The 26,703-nt window shown below is 41.2% G+C and overlaps 1 protein-coding gene across 2 annotated transcripts in view; it reads left to right on the top strand.

The window, feature by feature from the left end:
* Window positions 1-26,703, top strand: part of LOC134542968 (reversion-inducing cysteine-rich protein with Kazal motifs) — a 51,305-nt gene that overhangs the window by 4,824 nt on the left and 19,778 nt on the right. For both annotated transcript variants that reach the window (XM_063387604.1, XM_063387605.1), the window contains exons 2-5: window positions 5,345-5,403; window positions 18,136-18,219; window positions 22,001-22,037; window positions 24,740-24,903. In XM_063387604.1, coding sequence (XP_063243674.1) covers window positions 5,345-5,403; window positions 18,136-18,219; window positions 22,001-22,037; window positions 24,740-24,903 — 344 coding nt within the window. The remainder of the gene's footprint in view (window positions 1-5,344; window positions 5,404-18,135; window positions 18,220-22,000; window positions 22,038-24,739; window positions 24,904-26,703) is intronic.

Genomic DNA, 26,703 nt, shown 5'->3' with positions numbered 1-26,703 from the left:
CGCAGTCTGATGATAGTACAGATTTGCTAATAATTCTAATATTTCTCGTGTCTAGATTATTCTTCCTGAGCAGTTCAATAAGATGGCCATTTGTAATTTCGTCAAAAGCCTTGTGTTAGTGTCGTAAAAAAATATTTCATTAACAGGATAAAATCTAAAATAACGCAGGAATTAAAAAAATTGAATGCATTTTTTTTTATATTTCGGCTAGTATGTGCCTTGATGTTTATTTCAACTTCCTTGACTTAACTCCATTACGCGAACATGAAAAACAAAATAAAATAATATCCGGCACAATATAGTCAACGGATGCATAATCTTGTTAAATAAAATAAGTTCTGAAAAGACGTAGTATGACGTTCAAAGCTTACGATTGTTTGAAAAAATATCGCAGTTTTAGCAACAACATAGCATTAAACATTAGTTAAACCTAACTTAACACAAATATAAAAGCTTATTGCAATGTACGATGTACCATTTCCGCTAGTCAGATTGAATAACGCGAAGTTCAGCTGTTATGTATGTCACTGTGTTGTGTTAGTGAAATCCTTGTGTTTATTGTGTCCGGGCCTTGAGCATAATGAGCAATGCCTATAGCTGGCCTAACTGTGGTTGGCTAACGTGGCCACCCACAGACAATGGCCAATGCAGACCGAATAATGTCTCGTGCGAATGCTTTCAACACGGGCTCACGATCATGTGGCTTACGTAATCATTGACGATCGCATTTGGAATGCCCCTCCAACGGTCATACGCTTTTATCAAAATTATTAAATGTTAAAAGGTTTTTTTTTGAAGCAGGATATAATCTATCACAAAATGTGAAACGTCTAACTAAACTGAAACAAGAACGTAGAAAGTGACACGGATTTACTATTACTTTAACCTGCGCCGTGACATACGTCGTCGACAGTTGTGGTAATGAAACGCCGTCTGTCTCAGCTGCCCAGAGCCGCCGCGTGTGGTGGTCTGACAGGGGGCAGAGTCCACCGGCTGCGACCGTTAGTGCCGCCGAGACAGGACTTTGGCCGGAAAAAACTAGCGTAAACAACTGACTTCTTCAAAACACACGTCATTCCTCTAAGGTTTCAAAGATCTGCTCAAATAATTGGATCTAGATTTGAATTTTGTATATGAATCATATGTTCTCAGTTACTTCATATGCAGTGTGCCCGCATTCTGGAAAGTCGGGGAAAAGTACCTAAGGCATTTGAAATTTTTCGGGGAAAGTCGGAGAATTTACTTTAAAATTTGGAAAAGTAATTGAGATTTCTCAGTGATAGTAATTTCAGGGGGAAATTTTATGCTACGGTATGCAATCACAAAGAATCTGAACACGTTTTTTTTTTCAGATGGTGTTTTAATGCACAGTCATACACTCTGTAAAATGGCATATTCAAGGTTCCGTTTGAACAAGTACATCTATATAGATAGTGGAGGCTGGACTATCTTTATTTTGTTCATAAAATTGCAAAAGAGGTTAAGTATTCTTAAAAAAATTAGCCAGGGAAATTTGTAATTTTGGTCATGGAAAGTCATGGAAAAGTTAGGGAAACTTTTGTATAAATTTGTGCTGACACCCTGAAATTTTAACAGTATTACTTAATTAAAACTTCCATTTTATTTTCTTAAATTCAAATTACACGAAACATCAAAATAATCCTTCGAGGTGTCGGAGCTGTTACCGGCTCTAGCTATCCGAGCCATGATCCAGTAGGTTCACGGAATTGGTGCATGGAAGCGAATTATAGCTTCTCCGCACCAAGTGGCAATCCTCTGCCTCCACTTGGGCACCGCTTTTGGGGCGAATGGAGGTGACTAAGCTGGGATGGGTAGCCCTCAGCCTCTGGTCATAGCTGAAGCTCTAACACCTTTCCTGGTCAAGCCTTTACACAGTTCTGGCTTTATTGTCGGCTCTGGAATGTTTAAATACAGATCTGTTGGTTGACTCACAAACTACCCTATAAGTGCGCAGACTTGAGAGGGGAGGTAGATGATAAGTCGGCCTTCGGGTCGGGAAACACTGTGCTACTGCACTGCGCGACTCCGCCAAACATGGTATCACGGTGTAGCGAGGGCATCATGAAGACCAGGATGACAGGAGGAAGGCCAGCTGTGGCGAGGCAGGTGTCTTGTCAGCAGGCAGTCTGCCCTGGTGCCCCAGAGCACCAGAGGGACCTCAGTTCCTGCCCCACACACAACTGCCACTGTGCTACTGCACTGCGCGACTCCACCAACCATGGTATCACGGTGTAGCGAGGGCATCATGAAGACCAGGATGACAGGAGGAAGGCCAGCTGTGGCGAGGCAGGTGTCTTGTCAGCAGGCAGTCTGCCCTGGTGCCCCAGAGCACCAGAGGGACCTCAGTTCCTGCCCCACACACAACTGCCACTGTGCTACTGCACTGCGCGACTCCACCAACCATGGTATCACGGTGTAGCGAGGGCATCATGAAGACCAGGATGACATGAGGAAGGCCAGCTGTGGCGAGGCAGGTGTCTTGTCAGCAGGCAGTCTGCCCTGGTGCCCCAGAGCACCAGAGGGACCTCAGTTCCTGCCCCACACACAACTGCCACTGTGCTACTGCACTGCGCGACTCCACCAACCATGGTATCACGGTGTAACGAGGGCATCATGAAGACCAGGATGACATGAGGAAGGCCAGCTGTGGCGAGGCAGGTGTCTTGTCAGCAGGCAGTCTGCCCTGGTGCCCCAGAGCACCAGAGGGACCTCAGTTCCTGCCCCACACACAACTGCCACTGTGCTACTGCACTGCGCGACTCCGCCGGCCGCGGTATGCCGCTATTCCTGGAGAGGATGTTTGTGGTGGGGTCGCCTCACGTGTCCTGCCCGTTATTAGCGCCGAAAATACATTTATTAGGTGTTCTTGAATAGTTCTGGGAAGAAAACCGAGACGGACTTATCCTCGCGTGGAAGGTTGTTTATGAGAAAGTGGAGAAAGAGTTCTCGTCCTGTGTTCGGGATCTTGCACGTCCTCCAAACACATACAAGAGATACCTGCCAGTATTCTTGGCTGAAGAGGCAAGCACGTACTTTACATCACTAGCATCCCGCGCAACATCTGTCGCTTTTGACTTGTGAGTATAACAACTGTTGATTGTAGTGTTTTCACAGATTTCAGTAAAGTATTTATGAAATTTTTTCGTGCCTGTGTGAGCCAGGATATCACATGCTTGGAAAAGCACTCAGTAAATTGCACCATTAGGTATCAGTCATTGGCCCTATACTTTGGAACGTAATATTCGTCGAACTGCTGTGTGTGGCATGATAGGATGGGCTTACAGATGAAAAGATACTCATAATACCTGGTAACTCGTTGCAAGAACTAGTGAGGAAGCCTTAGATTGCCCAATGGGCAGAAGTCGTAAATCTCAGTCTCTCCTCAGATGGAAGCGCAGACAACACCGATGCCACTTTGTGCGATTTAAAGTTAGTCTGTCAAATTTGCCATGAATATGAATCATCTTGCTATTATGGTTTCGTTTGAGATGCACGATTTATTACACAGGTTGCTTGGAGTATATCGCCTCTGCAGTATGGAACTATTTTTATCATATACGAAAAAAATATGTATTTTAAACAACTAATATAATTCTTTCATTGTTGTATGAACTAAAAAGTAAAAAAAATCTTTAAATTTAAGTAATTTTTTCAACAATATATAATGTAATTTTTCAATAAGCTTAAAATAAGAATCAAGTAATAAACAAAACAGTGTTAATGAAAAAAAGCTTAGGGTGCCTGATATCAGTTTCTAATGGCTATTCTTTAGGACAGAGTCATTATAAAAATGCAATAAAGAAAACACAACACCATGTATAATTAATGTTTTATTTGACTAATTAATAAATATAAATGTATAGCATACATGCGTAATTCATTTACTTTATGGAGAATAATCAATTTTTCAGAATCCAAATCGGTTCACTTTTCACTATTATATGCGTGTTTGAACTTAAGGAATTTTTGGGTGCGTCTCGAGCTAACAAGGCATGCTTGACCTTCGGAACAAACTGAACCCCTGAGTCAAATAGGGACTTACCCTTCCTTAACGGTGTTAATACGTACTAGATGCCTCTACAGCTATTCCAACAGTCAAATAGCCCTAGAAAGAAACTTTTTTTCCCCTACTTTTGATTAGTTTTTAAGGATTTGGAACCAGTGTCCTCTGAGAGATGTAACAGCCTTGGGGGTTACATCTAACACAGGGAACACAGCATTAATTGCCTGTTGATGTGCCGGGAACTTGGAATCTAAAACTGTCAATAATAATTAAAGGTGACATTGGAATTTAAAAATTGTACGTGGCCTTTTGAGGCAGCGATGAATTCTGCAATCAACTGCCCAGTGAGCAGTGCTCACCCTCACTGTATAGCCGTTTTAAGACATGTGCGTTCAGTGTCAGTATTTAACTGGCTAACTACTAAAGAGATTGTTTCTCAGATGTCACCCTGTTTATTTCCCAGAAAAACAACAACAAAAAAAAAAAGCAACGCCCCTGGATACCTTTTAGGGTCGGTGAGCGAAGGATAGGAGGAGAAGGAGTGTTAAAGTTACTCGACGAGGCTTGATCTACTGTTGGTTTTTGGTTTGGTTTTATAAATTCTGTTTATTCAATGTAAGAGTAGTACAGATGGCATATGCCAAAATTACAAAACATTAGAACATAGATATATACAATTTACAATAGAAGAATAAATACACGCTGCGATACCAAACGTTTTTTTTTCCTAGTCTCTTTACACAGTCCATGACACTAATAACCTGGCCACGAAGGATAGGTTGTTACTATCCACAGAGGGTACGAAATATCCCGCCGGAAAGTCGGAAGGCCAGAAACAAGAATATCAAGGTTCAAGTTCCGGGGATCAAGTGGGTCGCTACGGGTCGTCACCACGACGCCGAAATACCATAACGCCGAATGTCAAAATTGACCACAACGCCGACAGCTAGAAAACTGCTGTGTACCACGACGTCGAAATAACAAACTGAATGAATTTGTGTGTGTTTCTTAAATGTACCTTAACGCCGAAATACCACAATCAAACCCAACCTGACCTAACCGAACCTAACCTAGCATAATGTAACCTAACTTAACCTAACCTATTCTAACCTAACCTAGTCTAACCTAACCTAACCTTTGTGGCAGTCCTGCAATGACATTTTTCGGCGTTAGTGTATTTCGGCGATGTGGTACACAGCAGTTTTCCAGCTGTCGGTGTTGTGGTCAATTTGGCATTTCGGCGTTGTGGTGCGTCCCCGGGTCGCTACCGTGCCAGCTCCGGGCAGGGCGCCGGTGGTGACTGGAGGCTGGTTGTTGCAGGGGCGGAGTCTTCGTGCTGCGCCAGAGCGTCCGGCTCCTGCAGGTCTGCTTGCGCCGAGGTGAGCAGTGTGCGCCCACTGGTGTCCGACACGACCACCTTGCCACTTGCAGCATGGCCACCAGGGCACGTGGTCACAGTTTCAGTCCCCCCACACCACCCCCTGATCACTCCCATCCATCTACCGCCTGGCCACCCTCAGTAATCTCAACCCTGTTAGGTGACCACCCTGCCACATGGTGGCTTGATTACCTCCAGCCACCCTTACCTTCTGGCCACTTTGTCACTTTGCCACCTAACCATCTCCCAGCAAAAAAAAAAAAACCTCGTTATGAAAACTGATTATAGATTTTTAGAATGTTAATCATCTTAAAGCATGGTTGAGAATTAGCGATGGTGGACACGGGGGCAGGCGTGGACACGGGGGCAGGTCCCCCCGGCCGAGAGGCGAGCCGCCGCCAGGCAGGCGGGCCCGGGGCATGTCCCGGGACGCAGTCCGCGCACGTAGCGGGGCCGGGGAGGCGACAGCCTGCAGGATGTGACGCCGCGCCAGAGCCCCTGGCACCCGCGCTGCCTGCTGATGGACACTCGCGTCAGCCGACAACAACACATCCCCTCTGCGAACACTCCGAGGAGTGAAGTGAACCTGGAACTATGTGGGATTAATAATACTGTTTTTTTTTTTCAGTCAACACACCCTACACCCCCTGTCCCAAGGAGGTTAGACGTCCCTGTACCAGCACTACTGTTACCCCCCTCCCCCCTTCCATTTTTGACGTGACAACGTCTACTAAATCGATGAACGCCGGCTGCACGCACGAAAAAGTGTCCCGTTACGCACATTGTCCCGTTACGCTGTGGCCCGTTACGCACATTGTACGCATGCGCCGCATCTATCTCTCTTCCACTCGATTGGAACAACCATCGAGTTGACTTTTTCGAGGCACATCAAACTTGAAACACTTCCCATTCGTTTCCTACTTTTCCTATCATCGTCCTATCCTTTAACAGAATAACACAAATTGGAAGAAGTTAAATAGCAAAACATGTATAAAAGTTATAGTTAAAATAATCTCTTCGTTAAAGTAATAAACATATTTTAATTAATGAGTGCAAATAAAAGTAAATTTGTCAATTAAATTGTAGATTTCATTTCACTCCTTCTTTGTATCCATACAAAATAGTGATAATTCAATAAAAATTATTAAATTTTATTCATAAAAGTATGCAATCATTTCATCAATGTTTTGTTATGACGTTGTCACGTTAAACTATCGTCCGTAAACCGACTTTACAGACAACCAATTTTTTTGAAATCTTAAGATGTTAGTTTTTATTGTTATTTTGGGTGACATTTTGCAAATCTTGACGGAGTCCGAGTGCTCTCCGCCACATGTTCCGTGACTTCAAAGACAAATATAGCGTTAAAAAAAACTTTCTGGCTTTCTTTAGAAAATGTTTATCTTAAAAGTCATTGATGCTATTTTAGATAATAACACCAGGACCAATCAAGTATTCCGCCAAATCATCATAATGCGTCGTGATGCCAGAAGCAGAGCTTTACCGTGAGACAGTTTTGGGGAAATGTAACAGTAATTTGTAGAAACTCTGTCCCGAATTATTATATACTGAAAGAAATAATTTGCACCGCCGCCACTGGGATAACCCCTACCGTAAAAAAAGCACTCTCCATTAAATTGCACCCAGTTTAACCGAAGATCACCAATGAACCATCTCATCTTGAATTCCGCGCGGAGGAAGTCAGCGAACACGATGGCAAATGTGGCGTCTCGGGCCAGTGGCCGTGGCAGTACGCGGCCTTGCCGCCGCGCGGCGCTGCTGTGGCTCGCGCGCGGAGTGAACAATCATGGCCGCTTGTTTGCGCAGGGGCGTGCTCCAATTGCTGGAGTCAAGTCGCCAGTTAGCCGCGACCCACCCGGCAGTTCGTCCCAGCTGTACAGTGTCTGACCGTCATAGGCGTGCCCAGACATTTCCATCAATTTTTAAATCAGAAGCTGAATTTAGAATGTTAAATAGCCCAAATACATTCACTCATTGCCGTGTTTATATTTTTGTGCAGTATCAGCGAGACATGTTTACTAGTTAATATTTATATCCGTATAATTTTAACAATCTTGAAAATATGTCTTTCTTTTTTCCAAAGACAATGTTTAAAGGGTACTACTTACACATTTTTCCCCCTCGAATTTTCCAATAGCTTGGTCCAGATCTACCTTGAAATGAACATTTTTAGTGAATGCAAACACAGCAATTCAGACAACAGAACTTTAACAAATCTGTTAATTTTTTTTTTGTTTGGCCATGACCTCGTGTTTTAAATAAACTAAGGCGACTGTATTTCCAGAACGATAAAATGTTTAAAAATATTGTTAATTAGCACGCTGCAACACTGAAAAACAGTTTGAGTGTCACAGTACCAGGAACATACGAATATTAACGAACGCATTAGAGAAAATGCCGATCTGAGTGATTACATTAGGGGGGGGGGGGGGCATGGCCCACCTGGCCCCCCCTGTAGGCACGCCTATGCTGACCGTGGTCTAACCTCACCATCGCTATACCGTTCCGCCCACAGCATTGTGGAAATGGCGCTTGATAACGTCTGATGATATTAGTAAGTTTCTATTAGAATCTCTGTCGTTAAAAAACAGTCACGTTAATAAAAACTCCATTTAAAACTGTTTCTACACTACAAAAACAATAATTCTGCCAATATTTTGAGTGTCTAACCAACATGGCACAACAATTAGCTATAGAAAAAAAGACGCATACATCCTTGGTCTGGCACTAGACAGCGTCTACGAAGCTCTTAATCTGAAGTTGGTTCCTGTGTTACTACCAACCTCAAAATAATGCACCAACCCGTATGATTTAAAGGCATGCTTTGTATTCGAGCGAAAATAATTGTTTTCCAGCAACCTAGAAATCGTTCTTTTGCATCTTTGAGTATTTAATATTATAGTATCCAAAATATCGCCATTGTTTTGGGTATATATAAAATTATTCGAAAAGGGTGGTCACACTGCTGCACTGTATTTTGTTTTTATGGCAGTTGTATATAAACTTACGAACGCGTATACTTTTGTGGTTTATGTTGATAGATAACTTGAAAATACTAATTGATTTGGTTTCAAAAATAGTAAATGGGCCAAGAAACTATATATTATAATTGGGATTAGTATGCAGAATATAGACACTACTAAATATTATAACTCTGGCAGCACCATGTGATGTCTGAAGTATGCATATCCCTACGCAGTAAGACTACAGGCACTGTCAGAGAGTACCTACAGGGCCGCCTGCAGGCATACTCTTAGAGTGGGTCGAGCGTACAACGAAGGATGCAGTTGCGAAAAATTTTAAATATTTAATATATATTTTGATCAAATAATTGTAAAATATTGTATATAAGTTTTCAAGTAAACATGGATATTCCCTCCAAAATAGTATAAAAAAAAATTAAAATCTGACTTAGAAGGGGCTTTCGCCCATTCCCCCCCCCCCCCTTCTTAAGGAGCCAATATTTCTACATTAAACAATGGTTATTATGAACATTTTTTAAATTGACGTTTATTTAGTTGGAGGAAATTAAATGTATAGTTTCGAAAAGACAACTGTTGGCGAAGTTGTGACCAGTCAGTAGTTACATACGTAGTACGATAGACCTCCTTGAAATCAAAGCCGCTGTTCTTGTTTTAAACAAACATCATAAACAGAGGAAGCCGTTTAATGACCCGCGTTTCCTTGCCGCCTCCTTGGTTTACACAGCAGCAGGCCAGCGTAAACACAGCAGTCCGCCGCTGCCAACTGCAGAACTACACTCATGTGCGCGGCAGCTGGGGTGGCGGGAAGCCTTCATTTCACAGACGAGAGAGCCACACCCGAAGTTCCCCGAAGTTCATGCTCGCTTTTTTTTTTTTTTCGTTCTATCTCATTGCATAAACCGGTATGGCATTAAATTTTGCGGTCGATTAGGATAGGTTAGCTACATTATAAATACTTTAAAACATTGTGGATGCTACCTACATTAAAAATACTGTAAAATCATTTTATGGTTGTTTGGCAAATAACTTTTTAATATGTAGCTATCCAGGGCTAGGAAACCGTTTACATGATTTCAGAGTATCTTTAATGTAGCTATCCTAACCAAATCAACCGTCCACAATGTTTTAAAGTATTTATAATGTAGCTGACCTAACCTAATTGGTAATTGACCATTAGTTATCATGAGTTACAATGAACAAAAAAAAACCGAAGATGCATGATCGGGTGTTTGGCTCTCTCGTCTGTGAAAAGAAGGCTTCCCCTGGGGTGTGGAGGGCCGAGGCAGCGAACAGCAGCTGCGACTGGGCCGGCCGCGAGACTGGCCGTTGGATTATGTGTTTTTTTTTTGTACGTGATAACGTCTTATAAATCGATGAACGCCGGCTGCACGCTCGAAAACATGTCACGTTCCGCCTGAGCCGAGCGTGCAAGAACCGGCCAACCACCGTGCGAGAAAATCTTCTATAATATCAAACAGGTTAAGGCGGGCTTTTTAACTAATTGTTCGTGATTATATTTAAACAAAATATTTAAATTAAATTTACAAAAACTGTAAATAATATTTGAAAATTAAAAAGTGTGCAAATTTTCATCAATTTTTTTTCTTACGACGTTATCACGTAAAATTATCGTCCGTAAACCGACTCTACAGACAACCCCCATTTTTTAAAAATTGAAATTTATTTAATGTGCACTCTAGGTTTTTAACGGCAATTAATTATTTCAACTGTTTCATGTTATTTGCATGGTTTTGCATCTGTTCCAATCGGCAAATCACATCTACCTTATTTCAAAAATAACTTCGGAAGATAAAATTTTTCCATAATTACATAAATGATCTCTTTTTTTTTTTTTTTACGTTCAGGAGTCGCCATTTTGCGTAGGCGGCGCTGCGAGCGAGATAACAACAAATCAGTACTCGCGCATGCTCTGAGTCACTCTTTGAACGTGTCTTTTAGTCGACACACTGCAACGTTTACAGTTAATACTGTTAGAATTCACAACTGGGGCATTATTTGACGAGTGATCTCCGCCACATGTTCCGTGTTGAGTTTTTAAACTGCATTTTTAGGAGAGTGAAAGTTGTTTTGAAACCCGTGTTTTCGGTACAATTTTCAGTCAATGAAACATCCTGTGAGATTCTTGAAAACACAACTCTATCTTCGTTTCTCCGCCATGCGACATTAAGCGTGACAACATAACCGTACAAATCTCAGTTGTCCCATGAACGACGTAAAGACTTGTGTGCGCGCCAGTTCAGAGCCTCGCTCGTAGAGGCGATGTTGTGCTAGAAGCACCAGCGAGCGTCGCACTTCATCCTGCACTGCAGGCACACGTGCAGGCAGGAAGAGGAAGCGCAGGGACGGAAGCCGAGTGTCGGAGCGGCTGTGGACGGCTCGAGGGTATCGTCGCACCGCCGGCAGACTGCGCTATTTCCAGCCGCAGGAATGCGTGTGTGAGAGTGCCAGCGCCTCGGACCGCCGCGCCAGCTCTGGCTGTCCCCCCTCCTCCTCCACTACTACCACCACCCCCTTCCCCTCTAGCCTCGTGCTGGTCCTCGCACTGACCCGCTGGTACCAGTTAACAGACATATTGTTACGAGGATGCTAGAGGCGAGGCAACGAGGCCGGCCAGTGAGAGAGAAGTGAAGAGGAGAGAGTGACCCCTTGGTGAGCGATAGAGGACGGCGAGAGACTGGCTTCGTGGGCGGAGATATCGGAGTGTCGGGGACTAAAGCGTGGCATGTGCGACGGATGCGAGGCAGTGTGTTGGGACAGAGGTGTGCGGTAAGAGACGAGCTGTAGAGAGAGAGAGAGAGAGAGAGAGAGAGAGACACTGTCGAGCCAAGCTCTAGTGGGGAGAGTGAATATTAGACTTAATGTGTGATTAATATACAGACTGACAATTCGATTGTTATAACTTAGCATGTAGTGTAAATATTAGCTAATAAATAAATCTGTATTCAATAATTGGGCTATTCTTTCCGGACCTGTTTTCCCACTAGTAACGATATATTATACGACTTATGCTCTAAAGTGCTTCCCAAGTATAGTATACATCTTTGTAGTTGAAGCTTAACGAAATTTTTATTTTAAATAATAGAGGAAGTATTTAAGATGGAACACAGGGGTCTGGGTTTTGTTTATTTATTTTCTACGATTACCGCGAATTTTGTGACAGTAGCAAAATCATTTCATTAAAATAATTAGGGGTAACACCTTTAATTTCCATACATTATTGTGACGTGTTATTATGCAGTTACGTCTGTAGATATCTTGTTTGACACTAGTTTGTTCTAGCGGACAAGTGAAACAAAATGGTGATTGGCATTAGCACACAATGGCAGACGAAAATAGAATCCTATAAGACTTCGCGATTTGCATTGGCCGGGAATAATTGTGGAAGGCTGCTATGTGAATTTTTATAGATGCATCAATCGGGGATCAAACTGACTGCCCCAAAGTCGATGAAATTAGTGCTTTCTTTTAAAAAAAATTTTTCATAAATTTTTAATATTATAATCAAGTAACTTTTTTCTCATTTTTATATGAAAAATACTCGTTACTCTTGCCGAGGCTTGAACCGTGGTCAGCCGTTTAACGTAAAAATGTAGTACTTTGAAAGTTTTTTGATTATTTCTAGCTTTATTTTAAGTGTACAATATTTATTTTGTAAGTAAAACCTCATTGGAGTGTCACATTCCACCCAGAAGTGTCATATCAGTCGTAGGGTTCAAGGTCAAGTTCAAAGTCACTGTAACCCAAGACGGTGGATTGTATCTATCCCTAGCCTGGAGTCTGTACCCGGAACACCCGAACTATACTACTCTTACTCTAACCGCTGTAGCCACTACACGCGCCGGAAGATCAAGTAACTACACTGGCGTAGAGTAGCATATTGGATATGCAAATTGCAAAGAGCAAGGAAATATCGGAATACTCTGCCAACTGCCGTCACAATCAGGCAAGAGAGCTTAAAATAATATTTAAACCTCCAACACGGAAGTGATTTTTTTTGAAGTGAAAACTTCTTTGGGAAGGTTTGGATAGGGAGTAAATTCATGTAAGTCGTCATCGACATGGTCACGTGACGTGTTGACGATAACACTATATCTGTTCCTATTGGTATAACTTATTGCGCTTTTAAATCTTAAGTATTCGATTACTGTGCAGTAAAAAGTGAGTATAAAATATATTAATATTCTCATATAGATATATAGTTTGAATAACGTAGAAAACTGAGTCTTTTTAGCAATATAACCTAAAAATTAAGACCATCATTATTTATTTTTTAATACCTACAATTACTATGCAATGCGTATTTTATAGTAATTTAGGAGTTATTTTACTAACGTGATGAAACAAATTTGTTGTGTGATACTATATTTTCGTAAAAATTGCGAAAAAGTTTTTACTTCTGTCGGCAGTCCTCATGGTTGCTTTGAATTTTTTTTTAAATGTTTTAATTAGTCGAATGAGTTTCGACTGTAGTTGATTAGTAGTAAGGTTTTGCATGACCTACGCCCATATCTATGAAGTGCACTCGAGCAATGCTGTTTAGCCTGGCGGTGTTATTAGTAAATGAAGTACGCAGGGCTTTAAGATCTAGGTCAGCTTGCCTCTGCATCTCAGGACTAGACACACAACACCGCCCAATCCGGTAAGATGAGCTAGGAAGAAGGCGGGGTGGAAATGGGGGGGGGGGGGCTGCTTTGTGCGCAATTCCGCCCTTGAAAGCAGCCCTCACGACCCACCCTTAGAGCCAGCCCCCTTAAAGGCATTCCTCACACCACGCCATTGTTGGAAGCGTGTCCGTATGCCACGTGGTAATTTGGCCTACACCAATTTCTTTTGTAGTTTGTGGCGTTTTTTTAAATTAAATCTACTAATTTACATCCTCTTGCGCTAGAATGCACACACACACACACACACCTACACACACACACACACACACCTACACACACACACACACAGAGAGAGAGAGAGAGAGAGAGAGAGAGAAAATTGACTTAAATTTGCAAAAAAAAAAAACTGTCAATAATAATTGAAAATTAAAAAGTATGCAATTTGTCATCAATGTTTTTTTATGACGTTATCACGTAAAATTATCGTCCGTGAACCGACTTTACATACAACCCCCCCCCCCTTTTTATTTTTTACGTTAAATCGTCGCAATCCCGCACAAAGCAGGCGTTGCTTGCGCGCTGTTGCGTCGTTAGTGTGGCTGGTGATGTAGCACGTGTGAAGGTGATGTAGCACGTGTGAAGGTGATGTCACAGAAGCCATTCGTCTCAATTTCAAGTGATAACCCGTGATGCGGCGTGTCCGCATTGGGGGAATTCACGCCGCTGTAGAGGGGGGAAGGGAAAGGGAGCTAGCTGGTGGCTCTGGCGGGGGAGCTGAATTGTTGCCCCTTGGAAGGGCAGCCCTTCAGGATTTTTCTGACAGTGGTGTTTTTGAAAGGTTGTCTGAATTGTTGCCCCTTGGATGGGCAGCCCTTCAGGATTTTTCTGACAGTGGTGTTTTTGAAAGGTTGTCTGAATTGTTGCTCCTTGGATGGGCAGCCCTTCAGGATATTTCTGACAGTGGTTAGTTTAGGTTAGGTTAGGTTAGGTTAGGTTAGGTTAGGTTAGGTCACTTTAATAAACTAACCACTGTCAGAAAAATCCTGAAGGGCTGCCCATCCAAGGGGCAACAATTCAGACAACCTTTCAAAAACACCACTGTAAGAAAAATCCTGAAGGACTGTCCGTCCAAGGGGCAACAATTCAGGCAACCTTTCAAAAACACCACTGCCAGAAAAACCCTGAAGGGCTGCCCTTCCAAGGGGCAACAATTCAGACAACCTTTCAAAAACACCACTGTTAAAGATATCCTAATGGGCTGCCCTTCCAATGGGCAACAATTCAGGATTATAAAATTACGAAGATAGACACATTTTAAGATACTGGATGGGCTGCCCATTCCAGTCGCTGTACAAACTAACCACTGTCAGAAAAATCCTGAAGGGCTGTTCATCCAAGGGGCAACAATTCAGACAACCTTTCAAAAACACCAGTGTTAAAGATATCCTGATGGGCTGCCCTTCCAAGGGGTAACAATTCAGGATTATAAAATTACGAAAATAGACACATTTTAAGATACTGGATGGGCTGCCCATTCCAGTCGCTGTACAAACTAACCACTGTCGGAAAAATCCTGAAGAACTGCCCTTCCAAGGGGCAACACTTCAGTCGCCCCGCTGTGGCGAGCCGGAGAAGGCCGCTCAGGCGGTGTCGGGCCGACCGCCGATGCTCGTCGCGATATTCTCTCATTTCTCGGTCGTTAGCAGCGCGATGAAAGAGCGCCTTGTGCGGCCCGCCGGCCACACGAGCCGCCACATTGTGGCTCGCCTCTCGCCCCGCGGCGAGTGTGGCGGTCACTGCAGGTGCGAGAGAGACAGTGTGTGGCTCGCTAAACGCCCTCGCCTCGTACCTCACCGTGTGTAGTGCAAGACCGCCTGTCGTGACAGGGGAAGCCTTCTTTTCGCAGTCGAGAGAGCCAAACGACCGATCGTGCATCTCCGGTTTTTTTTTGTTTATTGTAAATAAATATGGCGGTGTTGATAAAAGGATACTAATGGTCAATTAGGTTAGGTTAGCTACATTATAAATACTTTGAAACATTGTGGACGGTTGATTTGGTTAGGGTAGCTACATTAAAGATACGGAAAAAAAAGCATGAACTTCGGGGAACTTCGGGTTTTGGCTCTCTCGTCTGTGAAAAGAAGGCTGCCCCAAGCATCTCGGAAAAGCCATTCTCAATTTCCTTCATATGAGATGTCACTTGCCTTCCAAGAATAAATCGTATAAATCATGGAAACCACATTTAAAACCAGTATAAAATATCCAAGTATTTAGTGTAGGCAGTGGAAATAATCATCATTTAATCAATTTTAAGAAACCAAGCGTGGCTCCAGAGGAATTTGGGGGGGGGGGGGGGTAAGGCGGGGAAGGGTCTGATAGCCCCTCTCGAGCCCGAATTGTATTATTATAGTTTATTTTTGAGATTATGTGAAGTTTATTTAAATACGTGTGTTAATTTTTCCTTTAATGAAACGTTGTATATAATCAATAAGGTTCAGTTTTTGGGACCATAAATCTTTAAATATTCCAAGCCAAATATCTGACATACATTTTTTTTTGTACGATAGCCTCTCCCGAAACGTCCCCTGTGAGGAGCAAGTTGTTACAACTACAACATAAGTCCCTAACAACTCTAGTAGAATGTGAATTGACTATCATATAAGCTGCTCAATCATTTAGAGCAGCCAGTGGGGGATAACTGCCGTTCATTAAGCTGCCCATGGCGTCTCAAGAAATTAGCGCCGTTGTAAGAAGCGTTGGCTGTTGGGAATCTGTTGTGGAAACGTCGCCGGTTTGATCGCCATCTTCAGTCTGTCGTCCAGGAATGTTTGCTCTTTTTCCGTAGATTTTTTTATTTCCAGTTGTCAGGCCTGAAGAGCCTCAGAAGCACAAAGTAAGGATGATAAAAAGAGTCGCAACTCAATGCTATAAATAACCCTCTTATTTTATTTGGAAATCAGCGAACTGTTATTTATAAGTAACCTAACAACCTAAAAGTCGTTAAATTTTCAAACGAAAATATTGGCAACCTTGATTTTTTTGTGGTCTTTCTTTGCTGGGAATATTCACCATATGTGTATGGAACGACCAAAACGTGATAAAATGCTTAATATTTTGTTTCAATAATTAAAAACTGCATAGCCGTAAAGTATGAGTGTTTAAAATCATAACATCAGGTTCAATTTTTTTTTTTTTAAATAAACACACGTGCACACGACTGCACATGGCAACCATGTTTATTTCAGTGCTACCGAGAATTATTCCAAAGTATATTTTGTAGTTATACTATTCTCAATACGCCACATTTTTAATACAGCTTATTCTGCACTAAGAATGTTTGTAAATTTTTTTTAATGTAAGTTATTATGGATAAAAAAAATTACGTTTTCTTTATTTTTAAAATTTAAGTTTTGCAGTTGGCATTCCTCAACCGCATAGCTTTCTCAGGGAAGCCTAAAGATGCGCATAAAGTTTTGCCATTCCCGATTACACCCGAACAATTCACCTTCGGCTAACCTCGGGTTTATATATATATATATATATATATATATATATATATTTCTCTGCTTATTTTAATGTAGCTATACTAACCTAACTAACCATCCTTAGTGTTTTAAAGTGTTTTAATTTAGCTAACCTAACCGACCACTTTTAATATTTGAGTTCATTTTTCCTGCGCAAAAATAAAACAAATACCGAAGTTGGCCGAAGGTGGATTGTTCGGGTGTAATCGGGAATGGCACAACTTGATGTGCATCTTAGGTCTCCAATATTCCGCACGCTCAGTTCGGCCCATAGAGGACAGAGCTGTCGCGCCGCAGCAGCGCGGAGCTGAGGGCGTAAGGCGACACTTGTCCTGGTCACGATGGTGGGTGGGAGGGAGGGGGGACTCCAGCAGCCAATGGGAGGCCTCGAGGGCGCAGCTGCCGCGCCGGAAGTGTGTCCTCACGGCTGTCACGTGGGGATAAATGATTTGCTGGGGGGGATGGGGGGGGGGGGGGTGGAGGCTGCGCTCTTGTGAAACCCAACCAACTGCGGGCTTCACGTCTCAGCGCGGCTGGAGGCTGCCCTAAAGACAAGGAGACCCCCGGCGCTTATTGTTTATTCTCACGTATTCCACGTCTCGGGCCCAGGATTGTATGGATGCGGGGGTCCAGTACAACCATCATATCGTACATTACGACTAGGTATTCTTTAGAATTGTTCTCTCTTAAATCTCGTGGATTAGTTAGTACTCCAACGTTTACACATAAAATATTTAAGAAATTATTTTGCTTGAAAAAAAACTTATAGTTTAAAAAACTTAAAAAAAAAAAATCTTTTATTGTTGAATGAACTAAAATTTAAAAAAAAAAAGTTTTTTTGTCCAATAATCAAACAAGGCACCACAACTCTGTGTGACTGAAGTCTGCCGGAAGTGGCCCGCGGAGGTGAGAGGAAGGCCGGGAAGCAGCCAATGGGCGCGTCTCTCCGAGTCCACAAGCTGGTGCAGATACTTCCTGGTCTGGTGCGCCCGTCTTCCACGAGGGGCGCTACGCCATGCGCCACTGTTGTCAGCGTGTTCAGTGTGGCATTCAGTGTGACTACACACTAAGTACATAGTTAGTATACCAAATACCTTTGTAAACAAGTATTTAAACATTATCATATTAAGGGACCCGCCTCGTCAGGGGTGTATCTGTGTTAGTGAGGCGGGATGATAGGTGCGACGCTCGCTGGTGCTTCTAGCGCGGTGTCTCCTCTGGACTGGCGCGCAGTCTTCTCGTCGAGCATATGAGCGGTGACCGTAACATTATATGGCCGAGAAAGGAAGATAAAGGGGTAATGCAAGTCCCTTAAGTGCTTTCAAGAATGTGTACCGGTAATAATTACTGTGAAAACATGCGCTTTAGCCATTTTAACTCTTCTAAAAACACGGTTTGAAAACTTAATCCAAAATCAAAAGTACTTTACGGCCCTCAGCGAACTCTTAACCAGTGGGGTATCTTGAGTTGTTTTACCTGAGGCTCTGCGCACCGTGTGTGCGCCCCGGGTGGGCGGGGGCATGCTGTCGCATGTTTTCTCCCCCGGGCGTGCACCCAGCTCGCGAGTGCCGTGTTGCAGATGTCGCTGGTGGAGGCGGCGGCTGACGCGACAACCCGCGAGGAGTCTGTCAGGCGCATACAGGACTTCTGCCCGTCGCAGCTGGTGAGTCCCGCGCCCCCGCGTCTTCCAGACATGGCCCCCACGACATAGCCCCCACGACATGGCCCCCACGACATGGCCCCCACGACATAGCCCCCACGACATGGCCTCCACGACATAGCCCCCACGACATGGCCTCCACGACATGGCCCCCACGACATGGCCTCCACGACATGGCCCCCCACATTCGATTACGGGCTCCGGACCCAGGATCGGAGACGACCCCCCCCCCCCCCCCCGCCACCCAATTTTACAGTCACGTGCTACATTATAATTGCATGTTTATTTCTGACTTACACTCTTTTTAGAATGTTATCTAACCTGGAAATACAGGGTATAATAAAATTATGGTTACTATTTTATAAGTCCAAACTAAGCTTTATTTATAAAATGTTCAATATTTTTTTTCTAGTTTGTAAAAAATTATGATAGTTGAACATTTAAAAATAAACGGGACTGGGTCCGGGCCCAGCACCTAGGGGTCCACCCAGCCGCACCCTCGTGGGGGGCCATGCTTCAGGATCCAACACGCGTCACCAAACAGATCACTCGATGCGAGTTGTACGAATGATGAATGAAATTATGAAGGAAAAACTGTTGGAAATTACTAATTACATTGTTGAAAACTCAAAAAATATATATAGTTTTTTAAAATTTTTGTAGGTTTGTTTGTTTGAGCATCAATCGAAAACTAGTTGACAAATTATTTTGACGAACTTTTTTTTAAAATTAGAACGTTCTTTGGCAAACTTAAATACCAGGTTGTATATAATTACAGAATTCCACCCATAAGAGGGTGAAACTAACCAAACTAAAGAAAATATATTCAGTACCAATAATTAACATACAAATATCCAAACAAAAAATTATAAATTTTGCTGAAAACCACACTAAATGGGTAAAACAGGGGTAAGTATGTTTTAAAGATGAATAAAATCTCCGAATTTTAATTAAGTGTAATAAATAATATTGGGTTTGAATAATAAAAAAAACTAAAACTACCAACTACAATATTTATATTTTTTGAAATTCAAGATTATTGATTATATCTCTGAATTCAACTAAGCATAATAAATGATATTGTGTATCAATAATAAAGATACTGAAAATACCAATAACAATTTTTAAATTTTCCAAAATCTTAACCCTCAGAGATGAAAAAGGTGTAAGTATGATTTTAAGATTAATAATTATATCTCCTAATTTAATCAATGTAAAATATGTATGTATATTGGATACCAATAATAATAATACAAAAATTATCAACAACAATTTTTATATTTTTTCAAAATAAATATGGTTGATAAATATGGTTTATAAATATGGTTTTATGATTAATATTTATATCTCCTAAACATTTAAGCGTAAGAATTTTTTTTCTGTAATAATAAACATAAGAAAACAAACAACCATGATTATACCATTTGGTGAAATTCAACACCGAAGGGATGAAAAAGAGTCAAATATGGATTGAAGATGATATTTCCTAAGCTAACAAAGCATAACAAAAGATGCAAGGGACCAATAATAAACACACACAAATATGCTACGACAATTTTACCATTTAGTACAATTCCATCCCTAAGGAGTGAATATAGTTTTAAGACAAATAAATTTAACTTCCAATTTAATCCAGCTTAATAAAAAAATTTGTTACGAAAACTACGAACCACAGTTTTACATTTTGCGAAATGCAGCCCCCAAGAGGATAAAAAGGGTGTATGTGGTTTTAAGTTTTATATATATACATCCAAATAAAATTAAGCATAGTAAATTATTTTGATTAGCAATAATAAACATACAAAATCTGCCAACCAAATTTTACCATGTTGCGTATAGCATCCCCTAAGGGATTAAAACATGCAATCATGGTTCAAAGATTAATAATTATGTCTCTGAAATAAATTAAGCATAATACATAATTTTGAGTACCAATAAACATTCGAAAATTGCCCACCACAGATATACCAATTTGAGAAATTCAAACCCTAAATTGTTTCTTTTGGAGAAATTTCTTTTGCTGCTGCTGCCGTTTTTACTCCCTTGCTGTCAAGGTTACATAGTTCAGGGTCTTGATAACTGCAGAATAAAGTTAAAGTTTATTCCTGCTATGCAATAAATACATTGGTTTCTTTTTAATAACAAAACATCTTTATTTTTATGCTATAAATGCCACTATGCTATAGCTCGTGAAATGACCAGAAACTGTTTGTGCTGCCAAATTTATTATTATAAAATATATACAAGGAACTCACTTTGTCTGACAACCTTCTTCATGATAACAGTACTTCCTGCACTCTGGAAGTTATTTCTTTTTTTATTAATGCTTGAAAGCTGCAGTGGGTTCTTGATATGCTCTATACCCTAACTTTTAAATACAAATCCTAAATTTTCAAACATAAATACTTTTGATGGATATTTAATCGATATTTCCCTCGAAAACTGCATAAGCTTAGCTTTACCCGCCTCCAACCCCCTCATTAATTGTAAAGAGGTAGTTCAGCCCTTTTAAACTAATAAGTAATAGATGCATTAAATATCATAGGTATATAAATTTCATCTGTTTGGACTTAATGGAAACTGACAACCTAACGAAAACTATACTGTTTCTGTGTAAAATTACTTTCTCAACATTATGTAGGAAAGGGGGTCACAGAGTATTTTACAACTACGCAGGCTAATGAACATAATCTGCATGCTGTGTATCTAGCATGCTTTGAGATTAGTAGCGTTATTTTTCTGTCTTGCCGCAGAAACATAAAGATAATTATTTTCTCAGTTTACTTTTTTCCACTCATTCTTGCATTGTTGCATACAAAGACGGTAAAAACTACAGTCACTCAACAGAAATAACCACCACTTGTGCACCGTACTGAGCTTTCTTGCCTCGCCGGAGGTTTCCTCTGGGAATAAGTATTTGCCTGAACCAGAGCATTTATTACTTCGAGACCAGGCGGCCTGTGCTTATCACACTGCCCGGCAGAATAAATGAGCGGAAATGCATTTCGTCATTGAAAAAAAATTCGGGGAGTTTTTTCAGCGGTGACCTATGTATTTCCGTATATCATTTTAATGAACATTTTATACTCTAGCTATGTGAATACATATTTATTTTTTCTTATGAATTACACACGAGCCATAAAACATCTGTGTAAAACAATACATTCGGGACTTAAAAAATAATTATAAAATTTAGAAAATTTGGTTCATCCTTTCCCTATGTGCTCAAAAAACATTATGGATTTATCTGTTATGGGAAGCTGTAAATTTTCCTAATCTTAATTCCCTACAATCATGTCCTGAATGGGCCTCTTAATACTATAACTACGTAAGTTCGAGTAAACATCTTTATCATTAGCAAACCTTCCAGTGCACATGTTTGTCAATCCATCCAAAAATAAAAATTAATAAAATACTGGACTCTGCCAACATATGCTATAATTTTTCAGAAAAGAAATACTGTCTAGCAAGGGCAAGGGCATATCAGGGGAAAAAAGGGGGGGGGGGGGGAATTGGGAGACCGGTACCCTCCTCACAAATTAGAAAATAAATAAAACAAAAAGCAATCAGAATAAATAAATTTTTAAAACTAATCCTCACAAACTAGTTTTCAAATATGTTTTTATTAATAATAATATTCGTTTTGTAATAGTTTATTATTGCATAATACAATGGACCCTCTACACAATGAAAGATGATGAATTCTAGATACACCTTTGCTCTGTAGTTTTTAAAACATGCTAATTTAGTTTTTAAGTAATGTCTATTTCTTTTTTTCTTTCAGGAATCCTTCTGGGAGTGCCTGAATAAGACTCTAGATGGTAAGTTTTAAGTCACTAATGTATTTTTGAATAGGGATGTGGAGTCTGGGCTTGGAGACGGGAGTGTTTTGAGTCGCCATCCCTTACCCCTAAAGCACGGTAGCCGCTAGCATAAGTGAGTTATGTATTCCGCAGGACTTGGCAATATTTATTAACTACATCCAGACTGGTAAGATTTTGATTATGTACGAGGGTTATTTTTTTTTTCAACCTCCGATCGGCTGTAATAAAAAAACGGGAATGAATTGGGAAATTATTTTAATGTCAAAAGAAACGTACATCTTTACTCTATTTTTCCACATAATCACCGTGCAGATTGAGGCATTTGTCGTACCGATGCACCAGCTTCCAATACCCTCTGCATAAAATGATGCCTCCTGCCTATTCAGCCACGTTTTAACAGTGCTCTGCAGTTAATCATTGGTGTTGAAGCGTCGTCCTCCAAGCCACTTTTTCAACGTGGGGAAAAGGTGATAGTCACTCGGTGCCAAATCCGGACTGTAAGGAGGGTGGTCAAACACAACTGAGGTGTGAGTTGGCCGCTCCACATAGTTGGTGGAAGGGGGTAAACACTACGAGACGTGTCTATTCGTGTACGAGCGATTAGGGTATCGATTAATGGGCATGCCATGGAGAAATGAAACTGTAATCACACTGCAGGGCACTGTTAAAACGTGGCTGGAGGCAGGAGGCATCATTTTATGCAGAGGGTATTGGAAAGCTGGTGTATCGGTACGACAAATGCCTCAATCTGCACGGTGATTATATGGAAAAATAGAGTAAAGATGTACGTTTCTTTTGACATTAAAATAATTTCCCAATTCATTCCCGTTTTTTTATTACAGCCGATCGGAGGTTGAAAAAAAAAATAACCCTCGTACATTCCCTGCAGTCAAACTATTTGGAATAAGTTAGAACCCTCCTTGATCACAAATAATTTAATGATTTGTGGTGAGGCCAGATTAACAAATTGGAAATTGATTCACACAATATCTGGTAACAATACGAAGATTAACAAATTGGAAACTGATTCACTCAATATCTGGTAACAATAAGAGATCACTAAATAGGTTACAAAACAGTTCCACCGTGTACATATTACTTAACGAGGAGAATAAAACTATGACACGCAGGATAAGAGATAGTGCCAAAAGCACCTTAAGCTGCCCTACTATCAGGGTGAAGAGTTACTTTCTTTGAAATGATTATTGCAATTGATTTGGCAGCTGTTTTGTTTTGTCTATGCCATCATCGTTCTGTTGTCCAGAATATATTTTATCTCATCGCTGTGTTTTCCAAGTTATAGGTGTATTATCATCGTAATGTTCATCCGTTTGTTTCTGTGTTGCCAAGCGTTGTTTTGTTTGTCTGTATGTACTGTTTTTGTCCCTGTTCTCTCGTCATTGTCTTTCTGACTGATTCATTCCACGGATCATAAGGATAAGTTTGTATTAAATTGTTAAATTCATGAGTATAGCACAAGATCAAAAAATAATATTCATGTTAAATTTTCGTCACTGTCGGCTTCTCAAAAAGGCATAGAGTGTATAGCTGTTAAATTATTTAATAAATTGCCCAAAGATCTTCAAATTTTCTGTTTTCAGAACAGTGTGTTATTTAAAAAAAAAATAAAGGAATTTCTCCATACCCATACCTTTTATACTATTATTGAATATTTGGATCACCAATATTAGTATGTATAAATTTTATTCTGTATTTCTGCATAATTATAGCTTGGTGTTGATTGTATTGTAGCCCTACTTTGTGTGTGTATTTTATTATTTATTTATTATATAACTTATATAGGTTTATATACCGTTAATTTTTATTATTTGAACCATTTGTAATATGATTGTATGATTTGTATTGTTGATTTATATTTAACTTCTATTGTATTAAATTTTATTTAACTTGCTCCATGTCCCTAATTTGGGACTAAACGGAGTGCATGAATAAATAAATAAATAAATAAAAATAAATTATCTGTGCTGTCTATGCATTTAACTGGACATTACATCGGACAACAGCGTACGTAGCATTTCATTTCTAAAAAAGGGGAGGAGGAAGGGGATAGAACCACTTTGCCTGTTGTTCGCTTACAAATTCTTTCCTTTTGTTGGTGGGAATGATAAGATTTTATCGAGTTTCGGGAGAGGGGTGTGTACGTACCCCTTCATCCCCCCTTACCACTGCCACCTGACATCGTCGGATGATTTTGTCTCTTGTTCTGTGAGTTGGTGTCGAACAGGAAGCCTAAGATGTACATCAAGTTCTGTCCCTGCCCGAACACGCCCAAATATTCACCTTCGGCCAACCTCGGGTTTATTTATATATATTAATATTTCTCTGTTTATTTTAATGTAGCTATACTAACCCAACTAACCGTCCATAGTGTTTTAAAGTGTTTTAATGTAGCTAACCTAATCGACCACTTTTAATATTTGAATTCATTTTTCCTGCGCAAAAATAAAACAAATCCCGAGGTTGGCTGAAGGTGAATATTCGGGCGTGGTTGGGCAGGGACAGAACTTGATGGACATCTTAGGCTTCTCGATGTCACACGCAGCAGGCCAGTGGACGGCTCGAGGGTGGGAGGGTGGTTGTTGCAGACATGAAGAGGGTGGTTGTTGCAGACATGAGGGTGGTTGTTGCAGACATGAGGAGGGTGGTTGTTGCAGACATGAGGAGGGTGGTTGTTGCAGACATGAGGGCGGGCGACGGCTGGTCGGGGCGGGCGTGCTGCTCGCTGCCGCAGCTGCGCGCCTGTCAGCTGGCCTGCGTGACCGCGGCGTCGCGGCGCCAGCTCGCCCACAGCTGCCGCCGCAGCGACGAGCTGGCCTTCTTCTCGTGCCTGGGCCGCCAGCAGGTCAGCCCTCCTGCTTGCAAACACACCGTCCATCAGCTCGTGCCTGCTACAACTCGTGTTGTTAGGTGTTGTGTGTTTCCGAGTTATGTGGTTAGGTTGAACTAGAGAAGGTATAAATGGCCAAAACAAGAACGAAAGTACGGTCTTGCGCCCTTCCTGATTCGCATACAATCATAGTAATGAGCCTCAAATGACTCAAGCTAGTTCATAGTTGCTTGTAAAGAAACAAAGAGGGTTCCGTGCAAATATCTTTATATTTTCTGATAACAGGTCATAACTCATGCTGCAGCACACAGAGCACATCTGCACAGCAGAACAATTCAAATCTTAGCCCTGGATATTACGAACGTGATTAATAAACAATATTAAAAGCTGCAGACATTACAATCCCAAAAGATTAATAAGCAATTGTGTGTTTCCAAGTTACGTGGCTATGTGTTGTGTGTGTTCCTAAGTTACGGTATTTCTAAGTTGTGTGTTAGGTGTTATGTGGGTACTTACGTATTTATTAACGCGACCGCAGCAGAAGTTGCGCTAATGCGCCAAGAAAGAGCAATCTTGTTGTTCGCACGCGCACGCAGTTATCTTTTGGATTCTGGTAAACGTAAGTTTCGGAAATGTAATTTCAGACAGTGTGATCAGGATAAAAAAAAATACTGTGAAATCATGTGAACAGTTTATTAGGCCCAGGATACCTACGTCATAAATTCGTAATTCCTAAGTAACCGTAAGAATTTTTTTATAATTATTTTTAACGTAGCCTATAATGAAACGTGTGTCATGTGATTTTTTAGGATGCACCGACCACATTGCCTTTTCTACTGACTGTGGTTACTGGCCAGTTAGAAACCATTTGACACCAATTCTCAGTAACAATGGTACCTACCACGTTTTACACCCGCCATTATCACCGCATCAAAACATATTGTCTTATTGTGACGGAATCTGCCTGATCCCTGACACTCCAGTAGTTTTGGCTGGATACCAAAAACATTGTCCCTCAGCTGTCATCGACAGCCTCGGGACTTAAGTGGAATGCTTGTCAGAATGCAAAACCTCTCCCCTCCGTAGGGGAGTATGCTCGGCTTCCAACAACTCCAACCTACCGAAGACTCTGGCCCTAGTTAAGTGCAGTGCATTTCCTATTAACATTACTTTCGCTATTCGACTTTTAGTGCAACAATAATTAAGCTGCAGCTGGTCTAATAGATAAAGAAGGTACCAGTAATAAACTAACTTATTCATAGTTACAAAAAAATATATATATGTCGCCTACAAATTAGTTTCTCCACAGTCTAGGCAGATGGCAGTTCACGGAATAGGTTTTTTTTTTCAATGTTTCGCCCAGTTCCGAATGCTACCCAAACTTAGGGCACACACAGCCTGCTACCCAGTAGCCAAAGTTATTCACAGTTAATGCACCTCTCGGGGCAGGAGGGGCGCGATGGAACGGACTTACATTTTGAAGTTGTTGTAGCCGCAGCGCCGCCCTCTGGGTGCTGTGACGTACATGACATCTCGTCACACACGCCATCTTGCTCTCCCCTCTGTCTGTTTGCAGCGCGCCAAGCGTCGCCCGCCGGAAACACACGGGAAGCCTACGATTCACGCAGAGTATTCGACATGCCCGAAGATTACCGAATACCTGCCTTCGGGTGACTTCGGAATTCTTTTGTTTAGCTATGTAGCTAACCTATCCTAACCAATCATCCTAATTTTAAAGAATATTAAATGGACCTAACCTATCATAATCCACTGTCCACACAACCTAACCCAACTGACCATTTCCATTCTCTATAT

Source organism: Bacillus rossius, assembly GCF_032445375.1.
Source record: "Bacillus rossius redtenbacheri isolate Brsri chromosome 9 unlocalized genomic scaffold, Brsri_v3 Brsri_v3_scf9_2, whole genome shotgun sequence".
NCBI lineage: Eukaryota > Metazoa > Arthropoda > Insecta > Phasmatodea > Bacillidae > Bacillus > Bacillus rossius.
The sequence above is the reverse complement of the archived record's forward strand: the minus strand, read 5'-3'. Positions and strand labels throughout refer to the sequence as shown.